This window comes from Rattus norvegicus, chromosome 14 (genome assembly GCF_021556685.1).
Source record: "Rattus norvegicus strain SHRSP/BbbUtx chromosome 14, alternate assembly SHRSP_T2T, whole genome shotgun sequence".
NCBI lineage: Eukaryota > Metazoa > Chordata > Mammalia > Rodentia > Muridae > Rattus > Rattus norvegicus.
Window position 1 is genome coordinate 108,329,267 of NC_141547.1, and position 27,171 is coordinate 108,356,437.

General features: G+C 42.3%; 2 protein-coding genes across 8 annotated transcripts in view; one reads left to right on the forward strand and one right to left on the reverse strand.

Annotated features, from left to right (window-relative positions):
- Sptbn1 (spectrin, beta, non-erythrocytic 1) overlaps positions 1–27,171 on the reverse strand; it is a 199,833-nt gene that overhangs the window by 158,847 nt on the left and 13,815 nt on the right. The window contains exon 3 of one of the 7 annotated variants that reach the window (XM_087583670.1): positions 20,624–20,755. The gene's annotated coding sequence lies outside the window, so the exon portion shown is untranslated. 7 annotated transcript variants of the gene reach the window in all.
- The window catches only part of LOC134481882 (uncharacterized), a 65,586-nt gene continuing 53,836 nt past the window's right edge, over positions 15,422–27,171 (forward strand). Inside the window, exons 1-3 of the mRNA XM_087584618.1 lie at positions 15,422–15,430; positions 15,546–15,963; positions 16,703–16,768. Coding sequence (XP_087440744.1) covers positions 15,422–15,430; positions 15,546–15,963; positions 16,703–16,719 — 444 coding nt within the window. The 3' untranslated portion in view covers positions 16,720–16,768. The remainder of the gene's footprint in view (positions 15,431–15,545; positions 15,964–16,702; positions 16,769–27,171) is intronic.

Here is a 27,171-nt window from a genome sequence, read left to right on the forward strand (position 1 = left end):
AGCAGGTAGCAAGAGTAGGTGATAGGTATCACCCACATACACATGCCACCTCATGGCAGAGGTATGAGCCAGGGCCAGGTCTCTCTCTCTCTCCCGACTGCTGTAGGTGGTGTAGGGTGAGGGGAGCCGCCTCCTCCACCTCCTGTTCCTCCTCCTCCTCCTCTTCCTCCTCCTCCTCATCACTTTATTTTATTATTAGCCAAAGAACACTGAAGGACTTTACATGTATCTTTGTACTTTATCCATTATTAGGCTCATTTTAAGATGTGGAAACACCAAGACACCAAGATCAGGCAACTTGGTGAGACTAGGATGTCCACACAGCATAGTTTGTCTAAAACAGTCTTAGACTCATTCTGGTCCAGTGTTCCCCAAGTTAGTTATTCAGCTGGTTACGCAATTATTACTAAAGTCCTTACCACAGAGAGTAGAGTAAAGTAGAGTAGGCAGTGTGGCTTCAGTAAGAATGCAGCTGCTGTGAGGCACTCCTCTAATACTGTGGCCTTGCTGTCCACTGAGCAGGGTGGGGTTAGACCCAAGGAGTGCAGGGTCCTCTTTCCTCCCTAGCGCACCCTAGATATTCTATTGGTTAAACTGCTTCCAAGCAGTGGCAGCTCTCAAGAGTCCGCTCAGGGCTGCCCTCTTATGTCCTTTGGGTGGAGACAACAGCCCCATCAGTCTCCACTCAAACACAGATCTGAAAACGTATAAACATACCTACTATGTCAAAATAAAACTTAACTAGCCACTTTTCTAATATGGAATGACCTTCGCCTTCCTTCAGCCTGGCCTGGAAAGCCAGGCCAGAGCTATCTGTTACTGTCTGTAAGATTAAAGCATCATGTGCTGTTTGTGCTTTTACTTCCAGATATAGTGGGTTTGCCTTCCCTGTCCTAGTGTGTGTGTGTGTGTTTTATATGTGTGTGTATGTGTATTATATGTGTGAGCGTATATGTGTTATATATGTATGTGTACTTTATGTGTATTATATGTGTGTGTTATATATGTGTAAGTGTATTATGTGTGTACTATATATGTGTGAGTATATAATGTATGTTTTATGTGTATTATATGTGTGTGTATTATGTGTGAGTATATTATGTGTCTGTATGTTATGTATGTGTGTTATATGTGTGAGTGTATAATGTGTGTGTATTTTATGTGTATTATATGTGTGTGTTATATATGTGTGAGTGTATTATGTGTGTGTACTATATATGTGTGAGTGTATTATGTGTGTGTACTATATATGTGTGAGTGTATAATGTGTGTGTATTTTATGTGTATTATATGTGTGTGTTGTATGTATTATATGTATGTATGTATGATATATGTAAGAGTGTATTATGTACCTGTGTGTTATGTATATTTTATGTGTATTATATATGTGTGTTATATGTATATGTGTGTGTATTATATGTGTGTGTGTACTATAACATACATGTGAGCTGCTAGGAATGAACTTCCTCTAGAAGAGCAGTCAGTGTTTTCACTTGCTGAGTCATCTGTTCATGCCCTCTTCTTTTTCTTCTCTTGTCTTTGGTACTGTTTTGGTACATTTAGTAATGCTTAACCATTAACACTGACTTAATGGCACAAAAGCAGAAAAGCATGAGCACAACTAGGAGGCTCACCCCATCTATTTAATTTTAAAATGTAACACAAGTGGCCCTAAGAAGTGGAGGGCTGTGCCTATCAGAGCCCAGCATTGTAACAACAGTCACAAGGACACTGACTTAATAGTGACAGTTGTAGCTGTCACACAGTGTTAGGCTATGAGACTTCAGTGGCCTTGAGCTTTACTTTTTCCTTGATACAATGGCGCGGGCACATTAATATCTACAGAATGGTGCCCAGACCTCGAATTTCCAATTCTTTATCTTCCCTACAATTCTTTCTGACCATGACCTGCAGCTTGTACTGAGAAAATACTAGTCTTCCAGAATTTCCTAATGGTTACTATTCTAGCTGATCCACAGGACAGTCATGAAGGAATCTCATTCTAGGTCTCAAATGTGAGGAAATAACTTTCCCTCAACATCCCTCCCCACACTAGGCACGATGCTGATGTCAATAATGCCAAGACCACATGGTGAAGGTGTTGAGGCAGGAGACCTGTATGTCTGAGGACAGCCTGTGTTACACATAAGTCCCTGAAACAAAAATCAAACAAGCTGGGCTGGAGAAGTGGCTCCATCAGCAAAGTGCTTGAAGCCAAGCGTGAGGACCTGAGTTCAATCCCCAACACCTCTATAAATAGTGCAGTATAGCAGCCGGCCTGCCATAATTACTGTGCTAGGAGGGCAGCATGAGGATCCCAGAAGCTGTTCCTTTCCAGTCAGCCTAGCCAATCACTGAGCTCCAGGTTCAACATGAGACGCTGTCTAAAAAAGTAAAGTGGACAACCCATGAAGAAAGACACCTAATGTTGACTTCTGATCTCCAAATGTGTACATACACAGAGACAGACAGACAGACACTCATATACCAGCAGACACAGTCTTTTCACTGAGCAAAATTTTGTACCACCCCCTGGGAAAATACAGTTCTGTAGGATAAAAAATAAAAATAAAAAAAAAAAATCAGTGTTCTCACTTTGTTTCCTTAACATGTAACTCCTGTTGGCCTAGGTCAGGTCAAACACATCCTTTAGTGCTGGATTTTGTGGCGTGTCATATTTTTCCTGCAATACTAAAATCAACAAAAGGGACAAGACCAGGAACTGTAGCTCTCAAGGTTTCCTCTGTTGCCTTTGAAGATGAGTTTATTCACAGGTTCATGGAAAATGGAAGAAAAAAATTGGAAGATGAGTTTGTACTGTGGTCATCAAACAGCAACTGCCCACCCTTTGTATCTACTCTCAAAGGAAAAGACAAAGAAAAACACCTGAATTCTCAGTCTGGATTGCAGATGATTCTAAGAGAAACTGAATTTACAGTGAAGGAAAGGGGGAGGGGCAGCACAAGGTCAAAGGTCTACAGAGTTGGTGATTATCTGGTTTTGCTCAGGCAAATTTACAAAACAGGAGGGGCTACATCACCGTAATTTTATTATGTGAGGTTTATAGCCCCATCTAAGGGAAAACTCCCACTGAGATTTCTTATTTACACAAGCATAAAATCAACCCATAAACTTCTTGGTGGAGGAATAACCCCTTGACAATTTTAAATTGTATTCCCAGCTTGATTTGTTTTGACCAAGTAGTCTGACTTTGTGCGTCTGACACACAGAGCTGCTGACACAGGATGGCGATCCTATGACAGACATGTGGCACGAGTAAGAACTGTACTGATGTGGCTTGTCTGCCTCCGACTCTGGTGCTGTTTGCTGTTCTGGGATACCACTTTCCCAGATATGAGTCTGGAAGGACCGGGCATCCATAAACAGGGATACTGGCAGGACGTGACACATGTATAGGGAGCTAGAGAGAGGACAAAGAGACAGCAGAAGACAGACGTGGTTTATAGAATCCTACACCAAGCAGGATAGATCAGCACGCTAAGACATCGGCGTGTTTAGGAGCAAATTTAGAGTGCTCGAGTTCCCTTGCAAAGCTTTAGTGGCAGAGAAAAACATTAGGGTGGTGAGGGTAGTAATATAATTAATAAGTATTCATAAAGTGCCAGATCCTGGGAGAGGATGTATGCAGACTGTGTGCTTTGTCTTGATCCTGTGATGGCTGGTAGATGGATGGCATCTCTACCTTTCAAAGTTCTCCTACAGGTCAAGGATAATACTGAATTTCATAATTTGCCTAATACCAAAACAAGTGGAAGTCATATGACGGTCTGCATTCTTTCTTACACTAACAGTCTAAATTAGCAGAAAAATATGAATTAAAGTTTTAAAACATTTTGAGCGGGTTGGGGATTTAGCTCAGTGGTAGAGCGCTTCCCTAGGAAGCGCAAGGCCCTGGGTTTGGTCCCCAGCTCCGAAAAAAAAGAAACAAAAAAAAAAAACAAAAACAAAAAAAAAACATTTTGAGTTTCATTATTCTGAGAATCGCTACTGGAATGTAAAAGCCAGCAGAAGGAAAAGGAAGTTACTGTCACCAAGTGGAAAGACCAGCTTTGAAGGAGCAGGAGTCTCTTACAGTCAACATTCTGTTTGCAAGAGATATGGGCACTTTAAAGACAAAGCTGATATTTCAACCTGCAAAATTACATATTTGTTCTAGAATACTAGAACACAGGGAAAAAGAGACAAACAAAAATCACAAGTAATCCCTCTGATTCCTTTGTGTGTTTTCCACATAACTGAGATCACAGCAGTACTCAAATCACTGTATTTTCCGCTCTCTCCCTTGTGTTAAAAAGCTTCTCATTTTCAAACAAGGTCTTAGTCTAAACACTTCTATTAACTTATTTGTTCCAACAACAATCCTAACTGGTCTGTACAAGTCTTACACCATCCTATAGGTAAGGTTAGCCCAGTGTTAGCACTCTACACTACTATATAAGCATCTGTGATAGTCTGTCCCCTAATTTACCAACATGTACAACTGAGCTATGAACTAACATTAAAAACGTTATAATATACACCTCTCATACACATCTGCAGCACTACTGTTACCATCCCAACGAGTTCCATTTATTTCCAGCTGGCTGACAACAGCTGAAGAAACATCTGACGGGCTTGCATTTCATAAACCAACTCGCTGCTCTGCCTCCCCATGGTATGACTTCCATGTGGCCCTCACCTGTCCACTCCGCTGCCAACTGCAGACTTCAGTAGCTCCATTTGCTTTCACACTGCACAAAGGCCAAGGAACACTCCAAGTCTGTTCCCTGTGACCCCCCAACATAAACAAGCAAATTCCACAACTTTTTACCTCTAGAATATCTTAAGTGCTCAGCTTATTTGTTTAAGCTTATGCTAATTCGGAGCAAGTAGATGAGAAGTATCTTGTACAGATGAAGGAATGCACAGTGGATCTCAGGGAGCAGCTGGCCTGAGGTGATCAGACAACAGTATACTCAGCGAATGGAAGTAAGAGATTACAGTTCCCATCACAACTCACTTGCCATCATCCAAGGACACTTTGGACATCATCCAAAATGGAAGGCAAGAATAAAACAAAGATACGACAACAGAAGAGTGGACATCAGTAGGCTCAATTCAAATTCTAACTGCCAACAGTACCCTAGAAAATACATTTTCCAAGTAAAGATAAAAGATCAAAACATATGAAACTATTTTGGGGCTGGGAGGAAGGTCAGTGGTAAGACACTTGCCTCAAACATATAGCCCTGTGTTCAATCCCCAGCACCACCACACAGACTCAGCCCTATAAACAGAAGCTTCCATATTCCCATGTTGTAATAAATCTCTATACAAAGTCAGTTACATAGGTGGGAATGCTTTTCAATAAGGAACAGATCTTTGGAATATATATATAAGATACTGGAAACAACAAAAGCAACAACATTTAGAGTACATTAAAAGCCCAGAGAAAGAAGCTATGTGTCAGATATTTCAACTAGCTATAAAATTGTGATTAAAAATTGTAATTTACCTAGAATCAAATTTCTAATACACTTTAAGTCTACACACACACACACACACACACACACACACACACACACACACACCATCTTATATATTTCAAGAAACATTAGGAGTTTGGTTTATCTGAAATCCCACAGAGTTCACTCGCTACTTTCATAACAAGTCCCTGTTCTGATTTTCCTTATATTCACTCATAGAAATACTGCATTTTAAAAAGCATTTTATCTGCAGAATCCCCAAACTACCTGGCTATTTGGATTATCCCTGAGGGCAGCTCCCACCTCTCTCTATAAACCTCCCAGCTCTCACCATGGCATCAAAAGGCCCGCAGTGTACAGGACCCATCATAAAGAAAGATCCTTGAGATACTTTGTTTTTACTAGTTTGGCTTTAAAAACACGACTTTCTACTGGAAAGCACTGAAAGAATGCAGTTACGAAATTAATATAACATATCGTGTTTGTTTTCTTATAAACCAGGACTACCTGACACAGTGGGCTGGACCCTTTCATATCAATCACCCCCCCCCCCCAAAATGCTTCATAGGCTGACCTACATTAATTGAGGTGAGGGCAGAGCCACAGTGAGACGTGTGGGAAGGCATTACCAATGAGCCTGGTAAAACCACACATCCCACCATTTGCATGGAGGCAGCTTAGATCAAAAGACCGAACTCACACTGAACTCAAAATGAATGGGGGGTGTGATGCTTTACTGCTTAAAAAAGGCTTAGTGCTCATCAATGTTCAAAGGAGAATGGACATGAAAAAATTAGAATCCTCACTTGCCTGCATATACTTTTAAAGACCACTGCAACAAAAAGCAAAGCCACTAAAATAAAGAAGATAGCATTCAACCCACTTCCTGGTAGTTATTTACATGAACAATTTTGCTCAAGTCAAATGGCAACTTTCAAGACAGTCTGTTAACCTACAGCTATTTTAAGGCAGGCCAAAGTCGCATTAGAGCTTGTCACACAGCTTGTGCCCAATCTTTTGGCAGTGCTCCAACACATTCCAAAGTCTTCCCTCCAGCCCTGCTGTAGTCACATCCCATTCATCGCTAACGACACACTGGGTGATACGCTGCTACATTTCACCACACACTGACATTTATACCCATCAACTCACTCTGAACAAGGCCTTGCTAGGGAAAATATTCAGGCAATCATCTGTGTGGATGCAGCTTAGTCCAAATATACAACTCATATTGCGCCCCCGCCCCCCCATATCAGAATATTGCTTGATGTTAGAAGAAATACCCTGTGTTTGCTCACAGAAGCTGAAGACTCTCTTAACTGTAAGGAAGGAGCAAACATGGAAAAGAAAGGCCAAATCAGAAGGAGGACACTGGACCTCGGACGCTTAGCCTAGGCAGGTGGGCCTTGCCTGCACTTGTAACACACACTATTAACTGGGTGTCGTTTAAAAGAGAATTACTAGTTATTTTTTTTCTTTTTTTCGGAGCTGGGGACCGAACCCAGGGCCTTGCGGTTGCTGAATTACTAGTTTTTAATGTGCTCCATTACTACCAAGGAAAGAAAAGTTGAACATAACAATACATCTTGTAAAAGTCAAGCGTTGTTTCCTAATTGTTAATATTTGGGGAAAAAAAAATAAAGTCCTCTTCAAAAACAAACTGGAATGGTTAACCACATGTTGCAACATTCCATTCTGTGGAAAAAATATATCTTATGAGCACATTTGAGACTTTTGCTCTGCACAGCTGCCAAACATTCCAGCACTAGGCCAGCTACTAATTCATGCATTACATTAAATGTCTAGTTGTTTTAAAAGTAGAAAATATTGAGGAACAAATTCTGAAGTACGATCCATTCAAATCACAATTTCATGTAATCAAGTTTCTTTTTGCAAGAGGCAGTCCAGAAATAATATATGCTACAATTAATACATGCACACATGAACACTAATAATTCATAAAAATACATATAAAATAATGATGGATATAACATAAACAACTTTCTTTAAAATAAGATGTAAATTGGCCTGATCTCTTATTATGCTTTTTCCCTTTTGGGACCAAGTAAGATTTTTAGAACTCCCCTGAATGCTGATGTTCAAGCTGTCAGAAACACAATACAAGCGAAAAATTAGCCAATTACCAAGGAAAACTGAGAATTCCTTTAGCAATGGGTTTTGATCTTAAAACAAGCAAACAAATCAACCACAAAACCTACCTTTAAAATAACCAAAACCTTTTGAAAGTTCTCTTCAGAAACAAACGAGAATGGTTAACCTCATACTGGTAGATTTCCTTCCAAAATGACACCTAAATGTCTTTGCTCTGGATTAAGGTCTTTTTCTCAGCTCCACCCCAAAGATAAACTGGGAATCTGTGGGCAGCTGACAGGACAGAGCTGTCAAGGGCTGTGAGAAGCACCAGGCCCCTCTCTGAGATGCCACCTGACTGATACCTCTGAACACCACATGCTTCCTAAAATAGTGACAGGTGCTCTCATGTACTCAGAGGTCCACTCAAGGCCACATTCCAGCTCCCTGCTCTCATCTCGCCTGGGCCACTGGGACCCTTTGGCAATGCCTGGGCTGGCTGCCACCCCAATGCTAAGACTCAACATTTGTAGCTGCCTAGAGTTCAGGCTGAGATCTCTACCCAGTTCATCAGGACAGACACAAACGGAGCCATCACGGGTTTCTCTGAATGGGCTTCTGTCATTTGTTAAGAAGGTTCCCGTCCAGTTGGAAGATTTTGAATCCTGCATCTGTGTGAAGGAAGTCTATCCAGTGCTGTCCAATGCCACTCTCAGCCCAGTCCCCATTAAACTGGGAAATTGTCAGTGTCATTTAAACACTTTCTGTTTAAACCAGGAAGAAAAACAGAATTTGCCATTTTTCTGGAGACCCACCACCCCAAACAAGACTAACAAACGAGCCCAAAGTGCCAATGGAAATTGCTAGAAATGACTCTCTTTGGTTTTTCTGCTTTCCCCCATGCTTCCACTAATTTCAGTTTGTCGGAAAGAAGCCAGCCACAAGATCAAGGCACCAAAGCCCCCTGCCTTCTACCTGATGCCCTAGAGAACACCAAGTTGGCTTACCTGTCAACTATATCTACTTTGTTTTCTTCTACAGCTATCCTCCCAAGTAACTCAAAGACCCTAAGGAAACCAAGATCTAATCTACACTTCTAACAGTTAAACCAAGCTCAATGCAATAAAATGTATTACAAAAAAAAAAAAATCCAGACTGTAATAGCCACGTCTATTCTATTAGCAACACATTATGGGACAGCCGCTTCAATGACTCTAAAATCTGGAGACAGAAAGTAAAATCAGATGTTGTCCAACCGATCTGGAGATACTCTCCAGGGAACCAATCAACTCTGATGGGAATTCCTTTCAAAACAAAACAGAAAACACACATTACCTAACGAGAACTTCATTTCTGGTATCTTTCCACTGGACAGAAATATCTATCATGAATACATTTTGGATTCTGTTTCTTTAACTTCTTAAAAGAGAACAGAACACCGACAGTATTCGTGTATGGGTGTAATCAGCGTTCATGTGTTACCATGCTTTTGTAGACATGTAAGACTGATCAGCATCATGTGATTACACAGACTGTCAGGCCCCTGTAACGTAGTTTAAGATCTTATAACTAGTCCTTATTACGTATTGGTGAGATACTTGGGGGAAGAGGGGATTATACACCAACATGTTAATGTTCAATGCCTGCTTCTGGGTTGTAAAATACTTGATTATCTGCATTCTCTGTGCTCATCTCCATTTTCCAAACTACTTAGAACATTCACCTACTATTTTGGCAATAAAATGATTTTTGGGGCCAGGCATGGTGATTTAGGCCTCAAATCCCAGCACATGGAAGACTGTAACTATTGGATTAGTTTATATTCTAGGCCAACCTAAGTTATACAGTAAGTTCTAGGACTGCAAGCTATCCAACAAGACTGTCTCCAAAACAAACGAAGAAGCAAAGGAAACAGAAACTAATAAAACCCATATATACATACATAAACACACACACACCACACACCCACACACACACACACACACACACACACACACAAAGGTGTGCCTTCAAGATCCACCTAAGAGGTCTAAGAGAAGAAGAAACATTTTGCTGAGTCAAAGACCATAGCCATTAGGGACACATGGCCTTGTAGACACTGTTTTGTAGGCTCCCTTGTGGTTCAGTTACTATATCTTTTCCCCACATATCTTTTCCCACGCTCTACATAAGTGACAAGGCCTAACAAAAATGTGTATTTGCACGAGGAGTAAGAAGCTCTTTTAAAGATTAGTACACTTTATCCTTTCATTGTTCATGCTTCTTTCCTCCAAATTCTGGGAAAAATTTAGACACAGGACAAACAGCTTGTCAAAGTCACAGTGTTCTGTAAAAGTCTTCTATCTTTCAAGTACAGCATGTATATTACTATAATTTATGTACCATCCTAGAATTTACTAACTAAATTTTATTCAAGTTTAAGTCGTTCAAACCTTTAAAACGACTCAGAAGGTAGAAGCACTTAACTCTAAGCATGATAATCTGACTTTGGATCCAGAGCCCACATGACAGAGGAGAGAATGGACTCTTATGAAGTGTCCTCTGATCTCCATGTGCACTCATGGGCTCATGGACACGGACGGACACACACACACACACACACACACACACACACACACACACAGAGTTTTCAATTTTAAATTTAAGTCATTATCTTCAAATTCTGGCAGAAGAATATATTCAAGAACAATTTACCAAATCCAAGTAATGATGCAAAACAATCTCAGAGTAGCTGCAAATGGAGAACATTACTCACATAAATGCTTCCTGGGTGAAAATAACAGTTCATGAAGAGATGTAAGTATATACTGTTTTCACATACGAGAACCTGATGAAAGGTTTGTGTCTAGCAAGGGCTCATTACAGCCTGTGTTAATACATAAATTCCATCGGTCACACAGTTTCTATAAAAACAGATGTTAGAATAAGCAATTTAATCGCTCTTGATGTAAAAACATTTAGTTTTTTTGCCATGCAATATCAAAGAAGATTGTAGCTCATGTAGAGCAAGCAGTCCAAAAAGGAAAAGCAAGTGAACCGAACATCTGCTAAGATCTGTTTCTTTGCAAGGTAAGGATTTTGTTTCTGCAGCAACAAAATCATCCTCAAAAAAAACAAAAAAAAAAAAACCAACAAAACAAAACAAAACTAGATTCTGACTTCATTAAAATTACAAATTCATTAAAAGAAATTATCTGATTTTTCTTCAAGAACAGGAGGAAGCAGGCAATATTTATAACACTATCACCTATAACAGTGGGCAAGCTACCTACAGGAGCCCTGCAAATCAATAAGGAAACATTTTAAAGAAAAGTGAGCCAAAGTCTGAACAAGCATTTCAGAAGACAAGAGTCCAGATGGTCAATACTAGAAATATTCCATCTCAGTAATCAGAAAATTGCAAATAAAAATTTTTAAACAAATACCGATTGGACTAAGATTCTTTTAAAGTTAGGAAGTGAACTTATGTTGAGGTTCTAGAGCAAACCCACTGAGAGCACAGCCCATCAAATCTCTCTGCAGACAACTTGGCACCCTCTGCTGAGACTGCCGATGACATTATATTCTGTGATCCAACAGGACTCACTTCGTGGACAAGGTGTGTATACTGCCACATGTATACCAAGACACGAGGACCCACACCACTCACAGCTGCTCATTGATTAGCAGTAAAGAAAGCTAGAACTGATGTACACACGTATCCACCTACAGAAGACTGAATACTACCCAGAAGTAGAAATGAACAAATTTATAAATTTTAGGATTAGATGTCACTTTAAAATACAAGTTAAAAGATACATAAAATGTAATTTTGCTTATATAAAGTTAAAAACATACAAAAATGAGGTTTTTAAAAGAAAGCTAATCTGCAAACAAGGCAATGATAAGTACACGGTTGAGGATGGGGCCAGAGGCACGAGCACCAGGTGCAATAAGGTTCATTTTGAACTAGGTTCACTGGCTTCTGATTCGTTAACATGTATTTGAGAAGTATTATTTATATCCACAACCCAATAATCAATACTGACTTGGGAGAAATAGCTCTGAGAGAAAAATGGAGCTAGGGCAGGACTCAACCCAGAGGGCGTAAAGGGTCTGAGCTCTTCAGGCTCCAGCTTCACTCAGAGCCTTCCTCTGCTGGTGATGATTTCGGAACTTTAGAGGTCTTTTAGGAAGGAATGTCAAACACTGATTAATCTCGATAACCAGTAATCAATAGGATTCTCCATATTTCTCCATCTAGTGACAGGAAACACACTCATACACTGCACACACACAGCCAGAGATACTGCTGAAGGGAGAATAAAGGAAATCGTAAGATTTTAAATTCATCACCCCTTGGGTCTGTGTGTGTGCATGACGGGGGTGGGTGGGGGGAGGCCATGTGCACATGTGGAGGCCAGAGGACAACTTTGCTGGTCTCGTCTCCTCTCCTTCCACTGATATACAGCTTGGGAAATAGAACTCATGTTGTCTGGAAACTTTTGATAGTTGGGAAAAGCAGGGCAGAATGCTCAAACACATCATGCATTTTATATAAATGCAGAGACAGAGCGGAAGGTTCTGGAGTGGACTCAAGAGGAACATTCGTAACAAGCTACGAATGAGAGACTTTTTAAATATTTATTTTAATTATGTGTATTGTGTGTATGCCCATAAAGTCATATTCCCTGAAAGTGGAGTTACAGGCAGTTGTGAGCACCCTAACATGGGTGCTACAAACACACTCAGACTGTCCTTTGTTAGGGCTGTGCACACTCAACCACTGAGCCATGACTCCAGCCCCCTGAAATGATGTGTTAAAATAGAAAATGTGTTTGTCCATTTGGAATAAGGTTAGTCATTAGTTTCAAAAAAATGTTATTCCTACACTAAATAAGACTGAACATGGCATAACACTACCAAGAAAAATCAGAGTATTGAACTTGGTCTTTCTGAAGAAAAGGTGCCTGGATAAAATGTATGGTATGAAGCTTACAAGGAGAATCCTCAGAGCTACAGGAGTAGCATTTTTAACTGAGATGCTGACTCTTTCCCCTGGAAGGTTGGTTTGCATTCCAATAACCTGTAGGAGAACCCAGGGCTACATAAGGAAATCCACAGAACATTAGAAAGGAAGCTGTTGGTCAAGTCACAATTAAAGGAGAATCACTACTGAGCATAAAGGTTAATAAATTACAAGAAACTGTACTGTAAGGGAATCACTAAAAATATGCTCTTTAGTTAGGGTGGCAGGAGGTCACTTAAGCCCAAGTTTGAGATCAGTGGATCCTGTCTCAAGAACAACGAAGTAAAAAGAGGATCAATGAAAACCTCAAAATTATTTTAACAACAAAACACTCACCAGCAATTGCCCATCATGTGTTGAGCCATGGTTTGTTTGGTAGTAAACTCCATCTCAAAATAGTACTTCCATATTGACTGACACTTTCATATATCAAGACAAAAAAATCAAATTCTCTAAATAAAAGTGCTGGTATCAAGTCTCTGATCAGGATGGCCCAGCTCCTATGTCACTAAGAGACCCCTCCCCAGGCTCCTCCCCCATGCAATGAGCCAAAGACATTGCTTTCCCTCACCAGAATTCTCCATTATGGTACATGAAAGTTTTGATCACTGTGGACGTGGTACAAAGTGCTTGACCCAACAGAGTTCTGCAGCTGCTGTGTAATTAGAACAGCTAAACCTCCTGTGACATCAGCACAGGATATTTTTTACAACATAGTAAATCCAAAATGTCTGCATAACCCATGCTCGTAATACTAAAACAAAATCGTTATGCAGACAGATAACACAGCCGTGAAGCTCAAATCCACAGAGTCCCATCTTTGAACAGCCCAAGTAACATACATACACACACCACATACCACACACCCACCATACCACATATCACATACATACCACACATATATACAAAATACACACACACCATACACCATATACTATGCACTATAGATACACTATAAGCACACACACATAACACACACAGACACACCACAGGCACATCACACACATACATACCACACACACACACACACAAACATACCACACACACATTCCACACATACATACATACCATATATCCTACACACCACATATACATACCAGACACCACACACTATAGACACACCACAGGCACATACCACACACACTACACACCACATACACATACCAAACACTACACACACAAACATACCACACACATACACTATACACACCACACACATCACATACACATACCAGACACCACACATTACAAACACACCACAGGACACAAACATATACACCCCATACATCACACATTTACATACCACATATACCACATACACATATCAGATATATTCCACACTATAGCCATACCCCACACACTCCACATACCACAGATACTCTATACATAGACCACACATACTCACAACATACACTCCACACACATCACAGACATTCCACACACACAGACACTACATACACCACAGTTTACAGGCTGTTCTACTCTGTACTAACATTCATCAGAGATTAAAACACAAAAACAAAAGCAGGCTCACCCTTGGCTTTGGCGAGCTGACCTTCCTTTCCAGATCGTATACTTCAGTTTGCCTCTCACACTTACATTTTAGGAAGGTTTGAAGTGACATTTGAGATACATCCCACATGCCACCTCATACCTCATAAATGAAGTACAGAACTGGTGGCTTAATGGGGCATTTCCTGTGTAGCAGCAGACACTTAAATGACACTGGGAACTATCGCACCAGATACCAACAGCAGAGGCCTCAACCCCTCTCCCCTGCCACATCTATACAAATATATACACAAAAATACATCTAAACAGTCATACATGCAGCCAGTAACCCCACTAGTCATGTCCAGAGGCTTCACCTGACTACCTGAACCTACAAGTCTGATTCTGGAGAAAACCAATTCACTATCAATCATGACACTTATAAAAAAAAAAAAAAAACCCTTAATAGAGAATCCAAATAAATAATTGTGCTTGCTTTCAGAAAAAGCAGATTAAAAAGCAGGTTAAAAGAGTCACATACAATTTTCTTTTAAAACAACCAGCTGAGTACTTTATTTTAATAAACGTTTTCAGGAGTGTATGATCTGAAATGAAAAATCATTTCACTTCAAAGATGGTTTCCTAAAGGAAAAAATTTTTTCTCGGAAATGATGAAGGCAGACAAGGAACTATAACATCATGGCTATGACAATCTAATTAATAAGCACTAACTTTCAACAAATAACGGAATCAATGTCCATCTGGTTTGTGGCTATGGTTTATGGGCGATGCACAGAAAAGCAGCAAATCCACCCCAAATGCACCACAGCCTGGGCTGGCCTGCGGCCCCTCCCTCCCTTGCTGTCCCTCCTGCTCCCTTCTGCATCCGCAGGCCAGAAGCTTTGGCCTGCATCAGTGCTGCAGGGCGCGCCTTGGTCCCCACACCCAACCGGCGGGGCAGGAGAGGTCACCCCCAAAGCGAAGGCTGCCCCTCGCATACCTAGGTGACCCGCTCTTCCTCCGGACACTACATCTCTCCACAAGCAGCACCAAAAGATAGAAGCAGGTCCAGGCGCCGGCAAAGGGCTGCCCTGGGCCTGGGTGGGGCCGGGCGGGGGCCGCAGGCGCCGAGTGGCTGTGCCAAGCCCCGTCGGCGTGAAGCCCTGAGACTGCGATACTGCTGCATTGTGCTGCATCACGGCCAGGGCACCGTGAGCCATCCATCTTGCCAAAAACGCACATCCCCGCCCCAAAAGCCCGCATCGAATTCACCTCTTCTCCTAAGCACTCCCACACATCCCTCTCCTCACTAGATGCCCTGGCTTGACTGCAGAAATAACGGGCAATGTTTTCCGTACAGCCTCCCCCTCATTAGATGGTAGCACCTGGCACCTCTCCTGTCACCAAAACAAAGGGAAGGCTCCCTCGGAGCGGTGACCAAAAGCTTCTAGCCCACCTTCCCCAGGCAGGGCCCGAGGTCCTCGCGCCCGCAGGAACCTGTTGAAGACCCGAACGGCAGGAGGCTAGGGAGGGCGCGGCGTCCCAGGGCGGCTCCCCGAGCCCTGCGCGGGCGCGGAACTGGGCGAGGCGGGGGCGGCGGGGCGCGCGGGGCTGCAGCAGCGCAGCACCGACCACGCCTGGCCGCAGCCCAACGCCGCTACACGCAGAGCCTGGACAAGGCCCCGGGAGACCCCCCACTGGGCACCCACCAAACTGACAGCACCCAGGGCGTCCGGGGGCAAGCGTCCTCACTGCGGAGCCCGCTGCGCCCCGAGGGCCGGCTCCCCGCCCCCACGGCCTCCGAGGTGCAGGGCAGCAGCGGCGTCATGCGCCCCGGCCCGCGCCCCTCCTCCGCCCTCCCGCCCGCCCGCCCGCAGGCAGCCCCGGGTGAGTTGGCATCCTCCTGCCTCGGCCCTCGACCTACCTCCGGGGGTGGGGTGGGGGCGCCGGGGTCCCGTCCTCCTCCCGCTCCTCGGCGGCCGGGCGGGTGGGCCGGGGAGGCGACTCCGCGGGGCTGGCGGCGGCTGGGGCCGGGGCTCACAGGACGGGACCGGTGGGCGCTGCTGCGCGGGGCTGCGCGCTCGCTCCGGGCGGAGAGGCGGCCGGGGGAGGGACTGGAGGAATCCGCAGCCTGAAAGGCGACAGCTGCACTGATTCCGGGGGCTGGGCAGGCGCGGGGCGGAGAGGAGGGAGGAGAGAGAGCGCGGGCGGGGGCTCGGGGCGGGGAAAGGGGCGCGGGCACGGAGAAGCTGGGCCGCGGGAACGCGCACACGCCTCCCGCACCCCTCAAGCTTCTGCGGCTCCTCCCAGTCGCGCGCCCTCCGCCCTGGGCGCAGCTCTGCAGCCAGGCAGCCGCCCACCCAGTGCGGGTTCGGGTGCGGCGTGGAACAGCGAGCGCGTGCACGCTCTCCGGAGCTCTGGCGCTTCCTCCATCCCTGGCGGTGCTTCTTGAGCCAGGGTCTAGCCTGGGCGGGGTGGGTACCGCCGCAACCGCCGCCGCGGGAGCAAAAGGACAATGGGGGCTTTTGTCCTTGCATACAGCGAGGGCCAATTACACGTTTAATTTGAGGCTAATTCGGTTATCGCTATGAAAAAGACAGGCTAATTTTCTTGGTTATTTGTGCAGCTTCTTCTCCCCTGTGACGTTCGCCTTTAGAATGCAATGGAAAAGGAGTTGTACCAGGAGGTTTGGGTGAGTCGTTTGCTTGGTTGGAGCTCAGTGATGATGTCCAGCTTGAAGACGGATGACGGTGACCTCTGTGAGAGAAGCTTTAGGCGTTGGAGCCAGTCATGTGTATTTCTTCAGACGGTTAATGTATTCCTTCATAGTGAATGCTTTTTCACCTTTCCCCTGGAGGGTAGCTGGCAACAGCCTACAAGTGGTTTATCCAACTCCTGCCTCATGGCCAATCACAGACTCAACTTTAACCAGAGGCCAGGTGCTCTGCCCTGAACTTTTGGGAGTGAGGTCTCCGGGTTACTGTAAAGGATCCTTGAGATAACATGAAGACTAGAGTTCTCCCACCTCCATTTTCTGACACTAGATATTTTCTTGAATTTATGTTAATTGCCCCACCACCACCACAAAGCAGCCCACTGGCTTCCCAGTCAGCTCCCAGGCTATCCAGAAATCCTGTAATGGCTCTAATGGGAGGAAAAGGATGATGAATCATTATTACTAGGAATAGAAATGCTCTTTGGAGAACAGGGTCTGGAGAAACTGACTTCCTCCCCGTTCTGCAAGATCCTCAACTGTGGGCTTTTCAAGGGAAGATGGTCCTTGGCTTAAAAGGCAGTGGTCACCTGCTTATAAAGCAAGCTGGGCTGATGTATTCATAGTTTAGTACTAAAATGAAACAAAATTCACTTGTCACAGCACACTGAAGATTACTTGTAGAGTTTTACTATCAGTTTGCTTTTGATTATATGGAGAGGATTGATAACACAGCCAGAAGGTCAATTCCTTCAAGGGTAGGATTCTTTGTTCTTTCGAATTATTTGTTCAGCTAAGAGGTACTAAAAGTAGTTTTTTGAACTGAGTCAAACAAAATCCACATGGGAGCTGCTACCCTTACTGGGTAATAAAGGAAACCCACTAGAATGAAAGTTGCTTCACTTTTGCGGGTCTATGGGGGTCTCTGGTATCATCCCACCCACACTGTTAATAGATCACCAGTCTAAACCACATCAATAGTGGGAGATGCCTCCCTTTAAATTCTTCCAAAGCTATTGTGAAATGGTAACACCTAAATGCTTCCCTCATCACAGATAGCAGGTACTTAAATCTTTCTTTGATGGGTGACTCATCTCCCCCATTCCACTCCCACTTCAGTCTTATTTTTTTTCTTCAAAAAGGAACCCCCCCCCCAGCCAGTAATTAGTTCAAAAAAGATGTGAAGGCAAGCATTCAAGAGCTTTACCACAAACACCTCACCACTTCTCTATCTTTCGGTGGGAAGTAAAAAATCACCCAGAAGAGGCCAGTTCTAAACCTAGAGATACTATTTGAGAAGACATCTGTTTAAAAGGCAAATATTTGGAACAAAAATTTAAACTTTAGTTAGTGACAGTGGCAACTCAGAATTATCTTCAAATATATCAGAAGCAGTTTTGTAGAAGTTTATTTTTAGAATCAAGGTCAATTTAAAGGAACGTAGAATTTATCATTATCATGTTTGTAACATACTACTTTTCACTAACAAAAACCAAAAACCTATAATTATATTTGGCTTTGTCTTCCAGAGAAACATTGTAGGGTTTGTTTTTGCTTTTCGAGACAGGATTTCACCTTATTGCAAGGCTCGTCTTAAACTCACAGCAATGTACCCATATCAACCTCAAGTGTTGGGCTTACAAGGCCCAACACGATGCCCATTAGAAATATTTTGTTATGAAAATGTTGTGAGGGGTTGGTAATTTAGCTCAGTACTGAAGTTTGATATTTAGCAGGTGTGGGAGACATTCAAAATCACAGAAGTTTTCCAGATATAAATTGTCACTTTAACTTTTCCATTTAAAACATGGAGGGAAATGTTGCTAACATGTATCAGTAACTGTAGTCTGTGTTATGATGCTATAATACAAAATTCCCAAATCTTAGCATAGCATACAGGTCCCTAACCCAACAAAGGTTAATGTATTGCTTTGTAAAGTCAGCTCTGGATTAAAGAGGCTTTCTGGAGAAGCGTCTTCCATGTACCAGCTCAGCATTCCAGGATACGTTAATGTTAGGGTACCTCCATGTCAATGAGTGGTTCCACTCCCTGGTGAGGGAAGCCTGTGATGGAGGGTTAGGTACCAGCAACTAACAAATGACCCTTGGTCTCTTCCCACTTCAACCCAAAGTAAGTCATGTGACTACACCTGCCGCCAGAGCTGTGTAAACAAGATTGTCTACTACCTCCTATTTGGTTTGGAAAAGAAAGAATTGATACCCTCGTCTTCCCTTTGTTGTCCTATATTAGCTCAAGTAGAACCTGTCGTTTATTATACTGACCATAGCCTTAAACTTTAAAATCAAAACATGTTTTTCTAAACCCGAGTGAATTTCCATAATCTTTATTTATTCTTCAACATGCACCCTTTTGACCCCTATCAAGAGTGGGGAGCTTTCTCACCATCAGAATGTTTCCGCCAAGTGTGGTAGTGTGAGCATGTGTTCCAGCACATGGGACTTGAGGCAGGGGCATTAGGAATACAAGGATATTCTTTGCTACTTAGCAAGTTTGAGACCAGCCTGAGCTACATGAGACCATGTCTCAAAAATTTTTTAATTTTATATTGAAAAGAAAAAACTGTTAAAACATATATTGAAACAGCTCTCATGAATGAATACTTTTTGGCACTAAATCACAATCACTGACATAAAGTAATTTACTCTGATTAATTTGATAAATATATTCCTAGAAGAATATGATGTATTCTCTAAAACAGAATGTTTGTTTGTTTGTTTGTTTGTTTGTTTGTTTGTTTTTGTTTGAATCACCCTTTCCTGAATTTTCCATTTTGGTGGGTAAATAACTTTATTATATGATGTGGTAATATAAACATAAATAATGTTTAGAACTCCTTTTTCTTTTTCTTTTTTTTCTCCCCTCCCCCCTTTTTTTCTGTTTTTGGAGACAGGGGTTTCTCTGTGTAGTCTTGGTTATCCTGGAACTTGTTCTATAGACCAGAACTGCTCTGAACTCATAGAGATCATCCTGCCTCTGCCTTCAGAGTGCCACTACATCTGGCAAAAACCTTAGAACTCTTTAAACATCTGGCAAAAACCTTAGAACTCTTTAAAGTAGCAAATCCCAACTCAAAATGGGCTAAGGACTTGAACATATCATTTACCAGTGACACATACGTGTTCAACAAGCTCCTGAGAATATACTCAACTTTATCAGCTATTAGGGAAACGACAATTAAAACCAAGAGAAACCACCTCATATGCATTAAGGTACCTACAATTAAAACAAACGAAAAGAAAATAACAAACATTGGTGAGAATGTGAGAAATTGCTGGTAGAAATAAAAACAATAATGCAGCCCCTGTGGGGAGGAAAAAAAAAATCTAGCAGGCTCCCAAAAGTCAAATGTGCACTTATGTGACAGCAATCCCCAAAGAATTAAAAGCAGGTATTTAAGGAATACCTTAAAGTATTAAGGAATAACACTTATGAGTAAGTGTGATTTTTCATGATGCCCAAAAGTTAGAGACATCCCAAAAGCCCATCAGGCAATGAGTAAAGAAAACGAGCTGTGCATACAGTGGTAAACGCTGTAATTAACAGAGGACGGATGATGTGTGCCGGGATGCAAATCATTCCAGGGAAGGTTAAGTGAGAGAACCCAGACAACATGTTCACATTGTGTTACTTGATTTACATGACATATTCCACATAGGTAAGTCCCTGGAGATGGGAAGCAGGTTGGTAGCTGTAGGAAGTAGAAGAGGCAGGGAAAATACGGAGAAAACTGCAGAATGCATGTGGTCTAAGAGTTACTTTGGAGTTATGAAAATATTTTTGACCTAAATAAAGATGATGGCTTCATCACCTACCTGTATGAAATACTGCTGAATGCTCACTTTCCCAGGAGTGGTGCTCGCTCGTAAAACCAGTACTCAGAGGCAGAGCAGAGTGTCAAGGGTGTAGCTCATGGCCAGCATGAGCCACACAGCGATATCCCAAGCCTGTAGGCAAATAGACAGACATTAAAAATAAAGTAGGATGGTGATTTTTGTTTTATGCGTGTCATTTAAAATTTTAAATTCATTTCAAAAGTAACCCATTTAAAATTAAATCAGTTACATTTTAAAATAAAATTAAAAATCATTTAAAAGTAAAGTCATTTAAAATTCCTTATTTTGGATCATTTGTCCAGTAATTCCCTAGCTGCTAGACTTTTTCAGACTTTTCAGATTTGCCCGAATATTTCTCTTGAGAAAGGACTTTTCAGTATATCTCCTAGAGTCATGCTGACCAATTCCACATGTATGTTTTCAGAAAGTTTGATTCTAATTATTGAAATAAAGAAATATAATGGTGATTCTGAGGTTCTAATTGTTGGGATGAAGCTAATGAGGATGGTTTCATGGAATCCTTCTTAACTGCAGTAGCAGGCAAAATTGAGAAAGGAAAAAACTCTAGGCATCAGGACTCTTAGCCCTGGTGACACATGGCTGTGAAATACTTCAAACGTGGTTAGAGCATCAGGAGCCTGACTTTAATCTCACTTAGTTTAATGAACTAAACTAAACAGAGTACTTTCCTAACACTCACAAGTCCTGAATTTGATCCCAGAACAACAGAACTTAGAAAGAAAATAAGTGACTTTTTTATATCTCAAATTTGATTTTTGGTTTGCTATTGGTAAATTTTTCAAAAAGAATAAAGTAAACTTTATTAAGTCTATATTAGAGTTCAAAGCCTTCTTAGTTAAAAAAAGAACTAAAATCTCTCTCAGGTTTTGTTTGCTTGTTTGTTTGTTGAGACAGGGTTTCTCTGTGTAACTCTGGCTGTTTTGGAACTTCACTTTGAGGGCCAGCATGGCTTAGAACTCACAGAGAGCCATTTGCCGCTGCTTCCTGAGTGCTGGGATCAAAGGCATGTGCCACCACACCACGCCTCCCAATTTTTTTTAATTACATTTTGTGTTCGTATACGAGTTTGTTCTGTGAATTCTGGAAACCAAACTTGGGTCATAATTCTTGACAGAGAGCACACTCACCAGCTGAGCCATCTCACTAGTTCTCAGGTCATAAAATGCAGCCATGTTGAAATGACACTACTGATATGTATAATAAGATCTATTTAAAATTTTTTCTTTTATTACACATTTTTATTTACATTTCTATTTTAAAAAATTAACATTACCTTTTTAAGTTTGAAAATGCAAACCATTGTATATTTTAAGTCACATATGCAGTTTGCCTTTGTCTGTCTATTGTAGACATGGTCAAATGAGATCCTCAGTAATTGAAGCTTCAGGCTCAGAAAAACTGAACAAAAGCAACTAAAACTTGGAATATGCTATAAAATAATAACATCCAGTTCTTCTGCATCTCCACCAGTCTTGGGCAACTCATGATGCATCCCTCTAAAAAGAGGCACAGTGTCACTCTCTGGAAATCTACATAAAACCTTGGCAATGACAGAACACCATTGCTTCATGATAAACCTCTGTGCAGCCTCCTCCAAATTTCATACAGTTTGTTGGCCTATGTAAAGGATTTATACCTAAAATTCATTAAAGAAATTGCAGAAATTCAAAAAGTATGGGGGAAGGGGAGGCAGCATGGACATTTCTTTCTTTTTTCTTTTCTTTTTCTTTTTCTTTCTTCTTTTTTTCTTTTTTTTGGAGTGAGGACCGAACCCAGGGCCTTGCGCTTGCTAGGCAAGCACTCTACCACTGAGCTAAATCCCCAACCCCAACATTTCTTTACAGACAGCAGATGAAGGCCAAGGCAGCTTGTTGGAGTACTACTCTATCACTGCCAGTGGTTCTGAGCTTTCCTAATGTTGCCACCCTCTAATACAGCTCCTCGTGTTGTGGTGACCCCAACCATAAATTTATTTTCATTGCTACTTTATAACTTTAATTCTGCTATGGTTATGAATCATAATATAAATATCTGATATGCAGGATATCTGATATGCGGCCCCTCTGAGGCCCAAAGAGGTCACAACCCACAGAGAACCTCTGATTTCGATTGAGACCTTAAATACTGTCTGCTTTGCCCCCTAAATAACACCCTTGAATCGGGATAACCTAATTTTCATCCTATACTTTCAGATGTGACTTTTGATATTTGGCCACACCATAAATGATGTCTTTCTGTCAGAAGATAAATGGACCCCTACCCTGACCACTCAAATTGTTTCTTATGGTTTACAGGCTATTTCTCCTGAGTTCAGCAAGCACAAGCTTGATACCCCTTTCACTCTGTGTTAGGGGCAGTAGGATTTTGTGTTTCCCAGACCAAGTTGACTTGGGGTCTTCCTATTTGTTGGAATTACGAGCGTTAATGTCACTACACTCCACAGGTGGTATCCAGAAGTTTGAGACATTTAACTCATTAGCCGTCAATATAAACATACATAATTTTAAAATGTGGTCAAAGACACCCTTTCCCCTCAACTGACATAGTTTCAATAAAATCGTAAAAAAGTGTTTTCAGATAAAGGCTATAGGAATGGAAAAAGTTTCAAGCACCTGGATTCTTAAATGTTTATGGTTCAAACAACCCAACTTGAAAGACATCCACTCCTTAGTAAGTGCTGCCAATGTGGGATAAGAAAAGAAAAGGAAGAAAACCTTTGTATAGAAAATCCCCTTGTGTTCAGTGAACAGAGCAATACTGTAGTTTGTTTTCTGAAGGGGGCAGGAAGTGGAGGCAGGGTAGGGGTGTTTGTTTTTATGTGGACTGCTTTGAAGAGCTCTTCTGAGGCCTTCCCAGGAGTGGCCAAGCAGGAGTCCTGGGTAAACACCAGAAGTCTCAGCTGCAGAGACATTTACACTTTCCCAATCTCTCCAAAAACCTGAAGAAGCTGGGAAAGAGTCCATACACTGGATCTCAAATTGTGGTGTACTGTATAACAGGACACCCATGCACGTGTGTGCGTACACACACACACACACACACACACACACACACACACACACACACACACACACACTTCAAGTTTGAAAGAAGCCTGGGATTTCACCCGTTGGGTGGGAAAACAAGTGTCTCAGGTGTAGACTGTGGAAAGAGAGTTGTTCATAAGCCATTTCCTGATTGATCTTAGGTGTTGATGTAGGCTGTATAAGCTTTACCCATCACTAGGAGAGGATTCAAAGTTTTCTCTACTCAATTTATTTGCCCTCTGAGATTTGAGACTTATCTCAGCTACTTGGTCTTTTCCCATGAATTTAGTCCTCCCTAATCTTCACAAGGAATGTAGTTGTCCACATTACTCCCAACCTCCCAGCCTCTCATCCCTGGTGGCAATAATCCGAGGCCTCCAAACCACCCCAAATCAGGTGGTATGAACTGAAGAATCCAGGCTCCAAGAATTCCTTAGAGGTCAAAGTTCCTAAAGACACATCTGTCTTTGGGATTTGTACCCTAGTATGAAGCTACAGTGAGAAATGAGTCCACCACTCCCTAGTTCTCCAGCCCCACCCCAAACTACAACCCAGCAAAATAAGCATCCATTTTATTGAAAATGTTCACTGCCACAATCACAGATTTCTCTTTCAATTGTACATTTTTCCTTTGTATAGGCAATCCTTTCACTTTACCAAGCAGGGCTGGGGAGGTGGGTAGTACTCAAGTGCTTGCTGCGCAACATGAGAACTTAAGTTTGAACTCTCAGAACTCTTGTAAAGTCAGTCATGGGAACAGATATCTGTAATTCCAGTGTTCTACAGAGCGATGAGAGGTGGAGACAGGAGAGCCCTGGAAGCTCCTGGACCAACTTGCCTAGTTTACCCAGAAGCAAACAACAAAGGGACACTACTTCAGACAAGGTAGAACTAAGGTGAAGACTGACGCCCAAGGTTCTCCTCTGACCTCCATATGCATGCCATAGCATATGTGCCCACGCACGAACACACAAGAACACAGAGACACAAATCAGGGCTCTAAGGAGATGGCTTCATGGGTAAAGTATCTGCCATGCAAATACAAAGACCTAAGTTTGGACCCCCAACACCCATGTACAAGCCGGGCATGGCGGTGAGTGCCTGTAACCTCAGCACTGTGAGATAAGGGTAGGGATGAAGGATAGAGGATACAGACGGATCCCAGGAGCTCACTAACTAGCTGATATGGCTGAAGTGAGAAGCTCCAGGCTCAAGGAGAGACCCTGTCATCCCAAAGTACAGTGGTTAGCAATGGAGGCAGACTGCTGACATTGTCCTGCTGTGGTCTCCACATGCTCATGCACGGGTATGCATATCTATACTCATTTGTGCACCCATATGAGTACAACACACACATCAAAATGATATCAAAGATATGCAGATAAGTCCTCTGAACTGGTAAGATGGCTCAGTGCCGTGCAACCATGCACGTCTGACAACTTGAGTTCAATCATCAGAATGAACGTATAGGTGCAAGGGAAGAACCAGGTCCACAAGTTATCCTCTAGCCTCGACATACACACCATGGGTAGCATATCCACTCTGCCACCACACACACATCATATACACATATGCACAATAAAAAATTAAAATAAAAATATATGTACATTTATTTACTTCATCCAACTCCATTTCCATTCACTTCATACCCCTCCTACTCCGTATAAGGAACCACATTTAAAGCCACATTAAGATGTTTAAAACCACATTGTAAATTGTTGAAGTACTACTCTTCCAGGGTACCAATCCAGTGTTTCTTTAGGCGTGTGGGAACAGAGCCAAATGCAGTTCTTACTACTTTTCGGTTGTAGTAAATATTAAAAAATTGGCTAAACCTTTTATCCCGTGCTAGGGCTGGCACCCATAGGGCCACGTGGCACTGTGGGGTATCTTGCAGTCTTTCTAGTGCTGGTGCCTGTAGGGCTGCATGGCACCTCGCCAGGGGTGGTGGTGGTGGTGGTGGAGGTGGTGGTGGTGGTGGAGGTGGTGGTGGTGGTGGGTGGTGGTGGTGGTGGTGGTGGTGGTGGTGGTGGTGGAGGTGGTGGGTGGTGGTGGTGGTGGTTTCTTATCTCAGTGGCTCCATGAAGTACTCTCTGATGGTGGTCCGAGGGCCATCCATTGTGGCACCTTGCCGCGCTGGTCCCTGGAGTTAGTTCCAGCACCAGAGGGCCATATGGAACTAACCATAATTTATCTCAGGTTAGTATCTCTCCCGGTGGCTCTCTGCTAGCCTCAAACTTTCTGGTTCCAGCTACCCAGTAAAATAAAGACTCAACAAACTGCAACCCAACAATTGGGTTTATATGTTAAATTCTCAGTCCACAATACATCCACACAATAAACTCACAACCAATCGATAAGGATATAAACTGCCCACCTAGATAAGATAAATTGACCTATAGAAACTCATCCCTTAAGAAGTATTCATAACAACCTGTGTCTATGCAGGGATTCATGGCAAGGATTGTTTATGTCTGCCTCTGTGTTGCTTCTCCCTTCCTTTCTGCCTCTCCCTTCCTTCCTTTGTTCCTGCCGCCCTTCCTTCTCGTCCAATGACAGGCCTCATTTTATCTTGTGTCTGCCTTCACCTGCACAACATCAACCCACACTTTGCCCTTTCTATCCAATTAAAAAACAAACAACCTTTTCTCTCAAATGTTATCTGAGCACAACTATTATCATTTTGTGATATACCTAACACCCAGTTCAACATTTTATCAGTTAAACAGAACATTTAGTTATCTATTCCAGCTTAAGAAAGGCTTAAAATCTGTTATGTCCTGACTAGCTTGTATACTATCTGATAATATCTAATTAAATATGTATTTTCAAAGGTAAACAACCTTGGTAGGCTATGAGACTAAAACTAGTTTCAACCCCGTCAGAAATCTGAGAATGACCAATATTATCTGAAAATATAGGAAGCCTAACACAGCTTCCTGGACTGAGACAGGTTGAAGAGACAATTGTCTACTTTGACAGTCCCCTGTTAACAACATGTGAGAGCAAGTCTTCAGCCCTCTGGCCTAGGATCATCTGACAGACTTTTGAAATGCAGAATTATGAAGGGCTGATCATTCTGGCTTGGCAGAGATTTTCAGTCAACTATGCTGCAATGTGTCCTTTTCTGGACAGAATTTTGTCTATAGAAGAAATAGGCAATTTCTGCCCAGTGGCTACCTAGCCACAATGTATTAAGTCACCTGGAGGTGGAGATGCTCAATTTCTTCCTTGAATCCACCAAAGGGGGGCTGTTAGGAGCAGTCACGCCTCCACAAATGATAAATAACAACAAGTGTCACATTTTATGGATTTCTGACGTTTCTGAAAACCATCTAACTATGTAAGTAATCTGGACTATTGTCCATTAATTATCTTAATAAATTATCTTGGAAGCATTCTAACAATAAACATAGAGCCATGAATTTGCTATCTGGCCCTTAACTCACATATATAATTATTTCAGATTAGTTTTTTTTG